This window comes from Oncorhynchus clarkii, chromosome 12 (assembly GCF_045791955.1).
Source record: "Oncorhynchus clarkii lewisi isolate Uvic-CL-2024 chromosome 12, UVic_Ocla_1.0, whole genome shotgun sequence".
Taxonomy (NCBI): Eukaryota; Metazoa; Chordata; class Actinopteri; order Salmoniformes; family Salmonidae; genus Oncorhynchus; species Oncorhynchus clarkii.
This window is the reverse complement of record NC_092158.1, coordinates 19,366,464-19,379,648: the sequence shown is the minus strand read 5'-3', so window position 1 is coordinate 19,379,648 and position 13,185 is coordinate 19,366,464. Positions and strand designations below refer to the sequence as shown.

At 47.4% G+C, this 13,185-nt stretch overlaps 1 protein-coding gene across 1 annotated transcript in view; it reads left to right on the top strand.

Moving 5' to 3' along the window:
* Nucleotides 1–13,185, top strand: part of LOC139422850 (uncharacterized) — a 54,448-nt gene that overhangs the window by 34,153 nt on the left and 7,110 nt on the right. The window contains exon 10 of the mRNA XM_071174262.1: nucleotides 5,356–5,443. Coding sequence (XP_071030363.1) covers nucleotides 5,356–5,443 — 88 coding nt within the window. The remainder of the gene's footprint in view (nucleotides 1–5,355; nucleotides 5,444–13,185) is intronic.

Sequence of the window (13,185 nt, the reverse complement as noted above, 5' to 3'; positions counted from 1 at the left end):
ACTACTTGTTAGATATTACTGCACTGTAATAGAAGCACAAGCATTTCGCTACACTCACATTAATGTCTGCGGTCATTAAAGATCCCATGGCACTTATCGTAAGAGTAGGGGTGTTAACCCCGGTGTCCTGGCTAAATTCCCAATCTGGCCCTCAAACCATCACGGTCACCTAATAATCCCCAGTTTACGATTGGCTCATTCACCCCGCTCCTCTCCCCTGCAACTATTCCCCAGGTCGTTGCTGTAAATGAGAATGTGTTCTCAGTCAACTTACCTGGTAAAATAACGGATAAATAAATAACTTGCAGCTGTGGAAACGTCGGCTGTGATACCATACAGAGGGATGTAGAGACTGGACAAGTCTGAGTGGGGATGCTTGCCCAAGTGTGACAATGCATTGGCCTGAAGAAGGATGACAGCGAGATGTCCTGCTGGAGCTCATTCACACCTGGCTAGTCATTGATAATGTGTGCTGTGCAGGAAGAGAGAAGTGTGGAGCCCTAGAACACTAAACCCTTGACATTCAGTATGAGCCCATTCATGTTGAATGTCAGTGCAATTTCCTTCATGCTTGAGAGAAATCTTACGTACTCTCATCCACCGTTTCACATGGAAGTAGAAATGAGGTATTTTGTATTTGAAAATGATTGCTCTTTACAATGTTGCTTTAATCTATTGAGTTACATCAGAAGCATCAAACTTCCCAAAAATAAGATACAAGGGCGGTGTGATTCATTGTGTCTTAATATGATATTTACAACATTTGATATGACGTTCAACACAATACTGCCCTCCAAGCTCATCATGAAGCTCGGGGCCCTGGATGTGAACCCCGTCCTGTGCAACTGGGTCCTGGACTTCCTGACTGGCCAACCCCAGGTGGTGAAGGTAGGCAATAACACCCCCGCCACGCTAATCCTCAACACGGGGGCCCCACAAGGATGCTTAATCAGCCCCCTGCTGTACTCCCTGTTCACCAATGACTGCTTGGTCATGTACGTCTCCAACTCAATCATCAAGTTTGCTGACAACACAACAGTGAAGTGGCGCAACAGCGCCTCTTCAACCTCAGGAGGCTGAAGAAATTCAGCTTAGTCCCGAAGTCACAAACTTCTACAGATGCACCACTGAGAACATCCTGTCGGGCTGTATCATCAACTGGTAAGGCAATTGCAATGCCTGCAACCGCAGGGCTCTCCAGATGGAGGTGCGGTCAGCCCAACACCCTCCAGGACATCGACAGCACCCGCTGTCACAGGAAGTCCAAGAAGATCACCCCACTACCTTCAAGAAAGCGGATACAGTACAGGTGCATCAAAGCTGGGACCGAGAGACTAAAAAACAGATTCTATCACAAGGCTATCAGACTGTTAAATAGTCACCACTAGCCAGCCTCGGCCCATTACCCTGCCCTGAACCCCAACAGTGCAGTTCTTCTTGAACTGCGCTGTTGGTTAAGGGCTTGTAAGTAAGCATTTCACGGTAAAGTCTACACTTGTTGTATTCAGCGCATGTGGCAAATAAAGTTTGATTTGATTTTTGAACTTAGTAATTTAGTTACATAATATTTTATCACTTCATATGGACCGTATTTACAGTATTCTAGACAAGACTCGTCCAATATAACTGCTTCTGTATACACATCTTCTATTAATTTACTATCCATGTTGTCTATACAAACCGTTATACATACCAGGTGAAGCTGGTTGAGAGAATGCCAAAAGTGTGCAAAGCTGTCATCAAGGCAAAGGTTGGCTACTTTGAAGAATCTCAAATATAAAATATATTTTGATTTGTTTAACACTTTTTTTGGTTACTACATGATTCCATATGTATTATTTCATAGTTTTGATGTCTTCACCATTATTCTACAATGTAGAAAATAGTCAAAATAAAGAAACCATTGAATGAGTAGGTATGTCCAAACTTTTGACTGGTACTGTGTGTGTGTATATGTATGTGTATGGGGGGGTGGGGCAAAAAAAGTATTTAGTCAGCCACCAATTGTGCAAGTTCTCCCACTTAAAAAGATGAGAGAGGCCTGTAATATTCATCATAGGTACATTTCAACTATGACAGACAAAATGAGAAAATCACATTGTAGGATTTTTAATGAATTTATTTGCATATTATGGTGGAAAATAAGTATTTGGTCACCTACAAACAAGCAAGATTTCTGGCTCTCACAGACCTGTAACTTCTTCTTTAAGAGGCTCCTCTGTTCTCCACTCATTACCTGTATTAATGGCACCTGTTTGAACTTGTTATCAGTATAAAATACACCTGTCCACAACCTCAAACAGTCACACTCCAAACTCCACTATGGCCAAGACCAAAGAGCTGTCAAAGGACACCAGAAACAAAATTGTAGACCTGTACCAGGCTGGGAAGACTGAATCTGCGATAGGTAAGCAGCTTGGTTTGAAGAAATCAACTGTGGGAGCAATTATTAGGAAATGGAAGACATACAAGACCACTGATAATCTCTCTCGATCTGGGGCTCCACGCAAGATCCCACCCCGTGGGGTCAAAATGATCACAAGAGCAAAAATCCCAGAACCACACGGGGGGACCTAGTGAATGAACTGCAGAGAGCTGGGATCAAAGTAACAAAGCCTACCATCAGTAACACACTACGCCGCCAGGGACTCAAATCCTGCAGTGCCAGATGTGTCCCCTTGCTTAAGCCAGTACATGTCCAGGCCCGTCTGAAGTTTGCTAGAGAGCATTTGGATGATCCAGAAGAAGATTGGGAGAATGTCATATGGTCAGATGAAACCAAAGGGACCAGGACGACTGATCCGTGTAAAGGAAAGAATGAATGGGGCCATGTATCGTGAGATTTTGAGTGAAAACCTCCTTCCATCAGCAAGGGCATTGAAGATGAAACGTGGCTGGGTCTTTCAGCATGACAATGATCCCAAACACACCGCCCGGGCAACGAAGAATTGGCTTCGTAAGAAGCATTTCAAGGTCCTGGAGTGGCCTAGCCAGTCTCCAGATCTCAACCCCATAGAAAATCTTTGGAGGGAGTTGAAAGTCCGTGTTGCCCAGCAACAGCCCCAAAACATCACTGCTCTAGAGATCTGCATGGAGGAATGGGCCAAAATACCAGCAACAGTGTGTGAAAACCTTGTGAAGACTTACAGAAAACGTTTTACCTCTGTCATTGCCAACAAAGGGTATATAACAAAGTATTGAGATAAACTTTTGTTATTGACCAAATACTTATTTCCACCATAATTTAAAAATAAATTCATAAAAAATCCTACAATGTGATTTTCTGGATTTTTTTCTCATTTTGTTTGTCATAGTTGAAGTGTACCTATGATGAAAATTACAGGCCTCTCTCAACTTTTTAAGTGGGAGAACTTGCACAATTGGTGGCTGACTAAATACTTTTTTGCCCCACTGTATGTATGTATGTATGTATGTATATATATGTATATATATATATATATATATATATATGTGTGTATATATGTATATGTGTGTGTACGCGACCAACAAGATTTGATTAGATATGACAATATATAGTTTAACAAAGAATATTTTGCATTTTTTTATTCATCATGTCATCGTAATCAGCATGTTATTCAGATGGGGACACCATATACCATATGAATAAACCAATTTGAACATTGAGCTCAGAGGACTAAAAAGCTGCCCTTCCTCTCTGAGCTCACAGTGAGTCACAGAGCGGGTCACTGCTACAGATATGTATTAATCATGACATTGTTTAATTTAGGAAATGTGCATGTCTGATATTACTGTGGCTTTGAACATTGGTCACCATTATGTAACGAGGCTTGATCACCAGGTGCAGGAATCGAGTTATGTGCCTGTCTACACCACATGCAGTGTGCACGTCCTCCTCCGGAAGCATCTTTTTTACTCTGACCTTAATAATGACGATAAACATACTGATCTAAATGCATGTACACAATCAGACATTCTACTGTAACTAAACATGCAGACATTTTGAACAAGCATACATTCTAAAGACTCAGACACTCTAAACAGTAGTCATTCTGACTGAACAATGACGGTTTTATACATTCAGTTATTGTTTGTGTGGGTTTTTAACCTCTTCTATATTGCTTTCTGGAGACTGTGATATGCTTGACCCCTGAGGTGATTGATATGTCAGTCATCTGCAGGTGTGACTCATAGCAGAGTGTTGGACCCCCTCCCTGCGTCATAGTGACTGACTGCACACTCACTGGTACACAGTGATAGAGAAGGGGAGGCAACACTTATTTATTGGGTGCCTTTATGTCAGCTTGAGTGTAGAAAATACTTACATGAACATCCTGTATATATTCCCCTACACTCTGTTGCAAGTATGTTTGTTCAAAATGGTTTACATTATCACAGTTGCATTACTCCCAGGAAGCACAACAAGGGGGATGGAAAACCATTTCACACATTAGAATAACATTGTTGAAACTGACCACAGGATCCGATGATCTGGTCGGAAACACAGCTCTGCATGATTCTGGAAGCCAGCCACTCAGAACTTGCACTTCATTTCTGTCCACTTAGTGCATTAGTCCATAATCCTGTCTCAGAGCAAGCCAATATGTTTCTTCTCACTCCACTTAATTCCTTCCTGTAAATGCGAGTGGAGAAAGAGAATTATATCAAAAACATGTTAGTTAATGTGTGTGGTGCAGAGACGAGTAAGTAAGTTCCTGCTGTCAGTCCAACAGCTACAGATGTAGGATCTTAAATTAATCACCCTGTTGGAGGAGAACTTTCCTGCAATGCAGGACATTTTAAACGTATAGTGTATTTGAGGTTTTAAAAGGCTTCTGAAGTTTGTCATTTTCACGTAGAAATGTCAGACTTAATTTCCCTACAAAAAATGTATCAACCACTACAAAAATGTAAATTAATTATAATCCACATAACAATTAAAATGTCCTGTTGCTGCAGGATTCTTTTCTTGCTGGAGCAAACTGGCTCAAATTAATATCCTGCACCTGTATATGGACATATACTGTACTATGACAACATAACATGATGTCAATTATATGGATTTGTGAATATTCACAAATCATTGTTGTGTATGATATGAATATATAGCACTGCTTTACATAGAACTCCATGGTAGGCAAGCTCTACTTCCTAAAGGTAGTGATAGCATTGTCTGTTCTGTTGGCTCCCTGATGCTGCTGACTTAATCACCAGGGTCGTCACCTCACATCTCTGCACCGTGGCAGGACATGACAGCTACAAACCACAGCACCCGAGGTCTCGGTTCTCGTCATATGAGGACAGAGAAATGAAACCGAGTGGGAAGAGAACACTTATGTAATGATTGGTTATGCTGTGCTTTGTTGTCTGTCTTAGAAACGCAGGACAGGAGCACCTCCTCTGCAGCCTAGGCAACGGCCCCAGGAACTGCATCGGAGTCCAGCTGAACAACGTCTTTCTCAAGGTGACTCCTCTCCTTTCCTCTCCTCCCTCATCTTTCTACTCTAATCACTTTTCTCTCCTCTCATCACTCTTATTTTATTTTTCTCCACCAAAGTTATCGTTGATCTTTTTTTAATGGATTTAACATGACGCTACCAATGTCCTTTAAATGTAAATACTATAAGGTCTATGTACATTTGTTGATTAAAAAAAAGTCCTACATTACTGACCATTTAGATAGGAATGGTCTGTCTGCAGTGCCTGAAGTCTACAGTTTCTCCAGAAAGTAAAGCACCCCTCAGGAGACAGGGACAGGGATGTTCAGTAGGGATTCCTCTTGGCTAAAGGGGTAATGTTGTTACGGTGGTAAGTTTTGCTGTGGATGTTCTATTGGCTGCTTGTAAGAAAAGGCCAGCTGTGCAGGGCCCTCTGTGGCGTCATTACCAGGCTAGCAACCGCTGACTGAGACTGTCTGTCTGCGTCCAAAATGGCACCCTATTCCCTGTATAGTGTTCTACTTTTGACCAGAGGCCCTGGTCAAATGTAGTGCACTACAAAGGGAATAGGGTGCCATTTGGGTTACAGACACTGTCTGTCCAGACCTGGAACACTCAGTGGGAGGCAGGTGAGAAAGAGGACAGGTGTGCAGCGGCCATAATGACAGTAAGGTGGGAGGGGATCCACTTCCTGTTTCTGGTGTCTATGATAACCTGGTGTGTATGGGTGTGTACTGGTAGTATATATACGGTGGCTTAGATGGGCAGGAGGCAGGAGTCATAGCATCTGATCACCAGAGCTCGCTCTGCTTATCTGTCTATGGCACAGAGAGATGTGAGACAGGCCCTGTTGACAGGGATATTGATGTCCCATGTTTGCTGTTCGCAGTCAGGGTCGGCCGGTGGTGGTGACACATGATGTCCAGTAATTGCACTCTGAAAACCAACACAGCAACAATTGTTTTAACAACAGCAGCTGCTTAAACCCCCACATACACACCACACTACGTCCTCCTGGCCTGGCCTGGTCGACAGATCATATCAGACCCCTGTGGGGCATGAGGGAGGCTGGGTTCCTACTACCCTGGCCTGGTCAACAGATCATATCAGACCTCTGCGGGGCGGTAAGGGAGGTTGGGTTCCTACTACCCTGGCCTGGTCAACAGATCATATCAGACCTCTGCGGGGCGGTAAGGGAGGTTGGGTTCCTACTACCCTGGCCTGGTCAACAGATCATATCAGACCTCTGCGGGGCGGTAAGGGAGGTTGGGTTCCTACTACCCTGGCCTGGTCAACAGATCATATCAGGTCTCTGCGGGGCGGTAAGGGAGGTTGGGTTCCTACTACCCTGGCCTGGTCAACAGATCATATCAGACCTCTGCGGGGCGGTAAGGGAGGTTGGGTTCCTACTACCCTGGCCTGGTCAACAGATCATATCAGACCTCTGCGGGGCGGTAAGGGAGGTTGGGTTCCTACTACCCTGGCCTGGTCAACAGATCATATCAGACCTCTGCGGGGCGGTAAGGGAGGCTGGGTTCCTACTACCCTGGCCTGGTCAACAGATCATATCAGACCTCTGCGGGGCGGTAAGGGAGGTTGGGTTCCTACTACCCTGGCCTGGTCGGCAGATCATATCTGACCTCTGCGGAGCGGGTGAGGGAGGCTGGGTTCCTACTACCCTGGCCTGGTCGGCAGATCATATCAAACCTCTGCGGGGCGGTAAGGGAGGCTGGGTTCCTACTACCCTGGCCTGGTCGGCAGATCATATCAGGCTTCTGCGGTAAGGGAGGTTGGGTTCCTACTACCCTGGCCTGGTCGGCAGATCATATCAGGCCTCTGCGGGGCGGTGAGGGAGGCTGGGTTCCTACTACCCTGGCCTGGTCGGCAGATCATATCAAACCTCTGCGGGGCGGTAAGGGAGGTTGGGTTCCTACTACCCTGGCCTGGTCGGCAGATCATATCAGGCCTCTGCGGTAAGGGAGGTTGGGTTCCTACTACCCTGGCCTGGTCGGCAGATCATATCAGGCCTCTGCGGGGCGGTAAGGGAGGCTGGGTTCCTACTACCCTGGCCTGGTCGGCAGATCATATCAGGCCTCTGCGGTAAGGGAGGTTGGGTTCCTACTACCCTGGCCTGGTCGGCAGATCATATCAGGTCTCTGCGGGGCGGTGAGGGAGGTTGGGTTCCTACTACCCTGGCCTGGTCGACAGATCATATCAGGCCTCTGCGGGGCGGTAAGGGAGGTTGGGTTCCTACTACCCTGGCCTGGTCGGCAGATCATATCAGGTCTCTGCGGGGCGGTAAGGGAGGTTGGGTTCCTACTACCCTGGCCTGGTCAACAGATCATATCAGGTCTCTGCGGGGCGGTAAGGGAGGTTGGGTTCCTACTACCCTGGCCTGGTCGACAGATCATATCAGACCTCTGCGGGGCGGTAAGGGAGGTTGGGTTCCTACTACCCTGGCCTGGTCAACAGATCATATCAGGTCTCTGCGGGGCGGTAAGGGAGGTTGGGTTCCTACTACCCTGGCCTGGTCGACAGATCATATCAGACCTCTGCGGGGCGGTAAGGGAGGTTGGGTTCTTACTACCCTGGCCTGGTCAACAGATCATATCAGACCTCTGCGGGGCGGTAAGGGAGGTTGGGTTCCTACTACCCTGGCCTGGTCAACAGATCATATCAGACCTCTGCGGGGCGGTAAGGGAGGTTGGGTTCCTACTACCCTGGCCTGGTCAACAGATCATATCAGACCTCTGCGGGGCGGTAAGGGAGGCTGGGTTCCTACTACCCTGGCCTGGTCAACAGATCATATCAGACCTCTGCGGGGCGGTAAGGGAGGTTGGGTTCCTACTACCCTGGCCTGGTCGGCAGATCATATCTGACCTCTGCGGAGCGGGTGAGGGAGGCTGGGTTCCTACTACCCTGGCCTGGTCGGCAGATCATATCAAACCTCTGCGGGGCGGTAAGGGAGGCTGGGTTCCTACTACCCTGGCCTGGTCGGCAGATCATATCAGGCTTCTGCGGTAAGGGAGGTTGGGTTCCTACTACCCTGGCCTGGTCGGCAGATCATATCAGGCCTCTGCGGGGCGGTGAGGGAGGCTGGGTTCCTACTACCCTGGCCTGGTCGGCAGATCATATCAAACCTCTGCGGGGCGGTAAGGGAGGTTGGGTTCCTACTACCCTGGCCTGGTCGGCAGATCATATCAGGCCTCTGCGGTAAGGGAGGTTGGGTTCCTACTACCCTGGCCTGGTCGGCAGATCATATCAGGCCTCTGCGGGGCGGTAAGGGAGGCTGGGTTCCTACTACCCTGGCCTGGTCGGCAGATCATATCAGGCCTCTGCGGTAAGGGAGGTTGGGTTCCTACTACCCTGGCCTGGTCGGCAGATCATATCAGGTCTCTGCGGGGCGGTGAGGGAGGTTGGGTTCCTACTACCCTGGCCTGGTCGACAGATCATATCAGGCCTCTGCGGGGCGGTAAGGGAGGTTGGGTTCCTACTACCCTGGCCTGGTCGGCAGATCATATCAGGTCTCTGCGGGGCGGTAAGGGAGGTTGGGTTCCTACTACCCTGGCCTGGTCAACAGATCATATCAGGTCTCTGCGGGGCGGTAAGGGAGGTTGGGTTCCTACTACCCTGGCCTGGTCGACAGATCATATCAGACCTCTGCGGGGCGGTAAGGGAGGTTGGGTTCCTACTACCCTGGCCTGGTCAACAGATCATATCAGGTCTCTGCGGGGCGGTAAGGGAGGTTGGGTTCCTACTACCCTGGCCTGGTCGACAGATCATATCAGACCTCTGCGGGGCGGTAAGGGAGGTTGGGTTCTTACTACCCTGGCCTGGTCAACAGATCATATCAGACCTCTGCGGGGCGGTAAGGGAGGTTGGGTTCCTACTACCCTGGCCTGGTCGGCAGATCATATCAGGTCTCTGCGGGGCGGTAAGGGAGGTTGGGTTCCTACTACCCTGGCCTGGTCGGCAGATCATATCAGGCCTCTGCGGGGCGGTAAGGGAGGTTGGGTTCCTACTACCCTGGCCTGGTCGACAGATCATATCAGGCCTCTGCGGGGCGGTAAGGGAGGTTGGGTTCCTACTACCCTGGCCTGGTCGGCAGATCATATCAGACCTCTGCGGGGCGGTAAGGGAGGTTGGGTTCCTACTACCCTGGCCTGGTCGGCAGATCATATCAGGTCTCTGCGGGGCGGTAAGGGAGGTTGGGTTCCTACTACCCTGGCCTGGTCGGCAGATCATATCAGGTCTCTGCGGGGCGGTAAGGGAGGTTGGGTTCCTACTACCCTGGCCTGGTCAACAGATCATATCAGACCTCTGCGGGGCGGTGAGGGAGGTTGGGTTCCTACTACCCTGGCCTGGTCGGCAGATCATATCAGGCCTCTGCGGGGCGGTAAGGGAGGTTGGGTTCCTACTACCCTGGCCTGGTCAACAGATCATATCAGGTCTCTGCGGGGCGGTAAGGGAGGCTGGGTTCCTACTACCCTGGCCTGTTCAACAGATCATATCAGGCCTCTGCGGGGCGGTAAGGGAGGTTGGGTTTCTACTACCCTGGCCTGGTCAACAGATCATATCAGGTCTCTGCGGGGCGGTAAGGGAGGTTGGGTTCCTACTACCCTGGCCTGGTCAACAGATCATATCAGACCTCTGCGGGGCGGTGAGGGAGGTTGGGTTCCTACTACCCTGGCCTGTTCGAAAGATCATATCAGGCCTCTGCGGGGCGGTAAGGGAGGTTGGGTTCCTACTACCCTGGCCTGGTCGACAGATCATATCAGGTCTCTGCGGGGCGGTAAGGGAGGTTGGGTTCCTACTACCCTGGCTGCGTCCCAAATGGCACCTTATTCCATTTTTAGCGTTCTACTTTTGACCAGGGCCCATAGGGACACCGTAGTGATGCCCATGGGGCTCTGGTCAAAAATAGTGCACTGTATAGGGAATAAGGTGCCATTTGGAAGGCAGCGTTATCCTGCCAGATCAGCCTGCTTCCTCTGACGTACTGAACTGAGTGTCTGTACTGAGCTCTCTAATGCCCACTGATAGACAAGGATCTGGGAGATTACCATCCACTCAGCAGGGAGTATGACTCACTCTCTATTGCTTTTTATCCAATAGAACTAGATACTGTCAGTCAAATAAACGGTAGGTACCACAACAGTACTTCATCCAGCCCGTCATTCACCCTGGGAATTGCAGATGTTCAGAACTATGAAGCTGTAAGAGACTCCAAAGGCACAGCATTGTAACAGGAGAATCTGGTGTGTGCTTACGGACGTCATCAACTTCCATACATCTTTTTTTTTCTAGGAGAAAATAATCACCCCTCCCTTCTCCTGTTCAATGATTTAGTGCATACGGACGGACAAGGCTGTAGTGAGGGATGACTCAACCCTGATCATCTTATCATGGGAGAGTTGATGCTGAACTATACTTACACTGCATACAGATGTGCTGACTGACAAAGGCGGCCATATGGCTGCTATAAGAACTGGTTAGCTGGCTTAGGTGTTTTGTTTGTTGGAATGGAATGCAATCCATTGTGTCATTGCTTAATTATGGTGTAGGTAGGTTTATAGGGAAAATACTGTATAGGTCTCAAACTCATATATGAGATATTGTGTCTCTCTGAGTAACTGATATTTGATGACAGAGCCAGAGCAGAAAGCATATCTTTGAGACAGTTACCATGGCAACAGACAGACAGTGGTTTGAGAGGATGAGCTGTACTGAGTCTGTTGTATCAAAACAGCCACTTTACCTAGCTCAGGTCAAAATCTTAAGCGATAAAAGCAATGTTGATGTTTTGTAAAAGTAATAATACATTACTCTCATATGTTGACTAGAATGCAATTCCTCCCTGTTGTGGACAGACACCCAGTAACAGGTTTTGATGGTATATACTGTATAGGCCCTATACGTGCCCATTGTGGTACTTGAGACAGATTCACAATGCTTAAGGTCAAATCCTAGGTGATATTGCATTATAAAGAAGTGATATAATGTCTTGTCATGTCAAGGCTGCTAACAAGCTGCAGTGGGCAGTGACGGTAACATTGCACCCAGACATACCCATTCTGAGGAGCGGGGGGTGACAGGGCGGTTTCATGTCATGGAAGAGATGAGGCATCACTGTTTGGCTTAGTGAAATCCAGCGTGGCCAGTCCCCCAAACCCAGGCCACCCCTGAGGGGACAGTCCATTTGTCATCCTCCTTTACACATGGCAGCCTCCACACATACACACACATCAGCAGTGCTTTCTCACTGGGCCAATTTCAACAACATAAAATGATGTGATGACGTTGAATCAACGTGGAAAACTGATTGGATTTGCAAATGGTCATCAACCTAAGTGAATTTTGTCTTTTTTTCACCCAACTTTTAATCTAAATCCAGTGAGATGGTGACATGTTTTGAACTGGCGTCTGTGCCCAGTGGGCTCTCTCTCTACAGCACAACCAAGAACACTACTACTGTATAAGAGTGGTAGGAGAGGTGACAAGATGTGAGACTCATGGATATACTCTAAGGGCTGATATATATTATATCTAAGTAAAGCCAATCATATATTTCCCTTTAAGCATGAAGGGATATATTACGAGAAGAGAAATGGGGTTAGTGTCATGTTAGTGTGACACTAAATTAGTGTCACACATCAACATTTTTAAAGCTTTTTAAATGACATGCATTGGAATAATAGCCTGATGGAATCTGTCCTGAACATGCTCTGTCCTTATCCTTGTGATTTATTACCTGGCCCATCCCAACTGCAGCAGTGTGGTCATTACCGAGGCACAATCACTAGAGAGGTGGCTGGCTGTCTCTGTTTTGGCCATACTAGTGCATGGGATGGGTGTGACCAGATACCAGTGAGGAGACTCTGGAGAGCAGTGGGATGTAGGTCAGAAGCTGTGAGTCATCTTTCCCCCTTCCCTCCCCCTTACCGCCTCTGGCAAAGGCACTCTCTCGGGAGAGAGAGGAGAGGCAAGGACGATCTGTCACTCATGTACTGTTAGCATCAAACTGGTCACTTCAGAGATCCTGCCAAAATGCCACTCTGCAGTGGACGAACAAGACACTACGACACAAGCAGCGCTGTTATTTGTCGTTCATTAGCCAGATTGGCCAGAGTGATTGTTCATGTAGCCTAATGTGTTGTCTTAAAGGGACATCTCTATTGTACATGTAGCCTAATGTGTTGTCTTAAAGGGACATTTCTATTGTACATGTAGCCTAATGTGTTGTCTTAAAGAGACATCTCTATTGTACATGTAGCCTAATGTGTTGTCTTAAAGGGACATTTCTATTGTACATGTAGCCTAATGTGTTGTCATAAAGAGACATCTCTATTGTACATGTATCCTAATGTGTTGTCTTAAAGGGACATAATGTGTTGCATTTTAAAGGGACATTTCTATTGTACAGGTATCCTAATGTGTTGTCTTAAAGAGACATAATGTGTTGTCTTAAAGGGACATAATGTGTTGTCATAAAGAGACATCTCTATTGTACATGTATCCTAATGTGTTGTCTTAAAGGGACATAATGTGTTGCATTTTAAAGGGACATTTCTATTGTACAGGTATCCTAATGTGTTGTCTTAAAGAGACATAATGTGTTGTCTTAAAGGGACATAATGTGTTGTCATAAAGAGACATCTCTATTGTACATGTAGCCTAATGTGTTGTCTTAAAGGGACATCTCAATTGTACATGTAGCCTAATGTGTTGTCTTAAAGAGACATAATGTGTTGTCTTAAAGAGACATCTC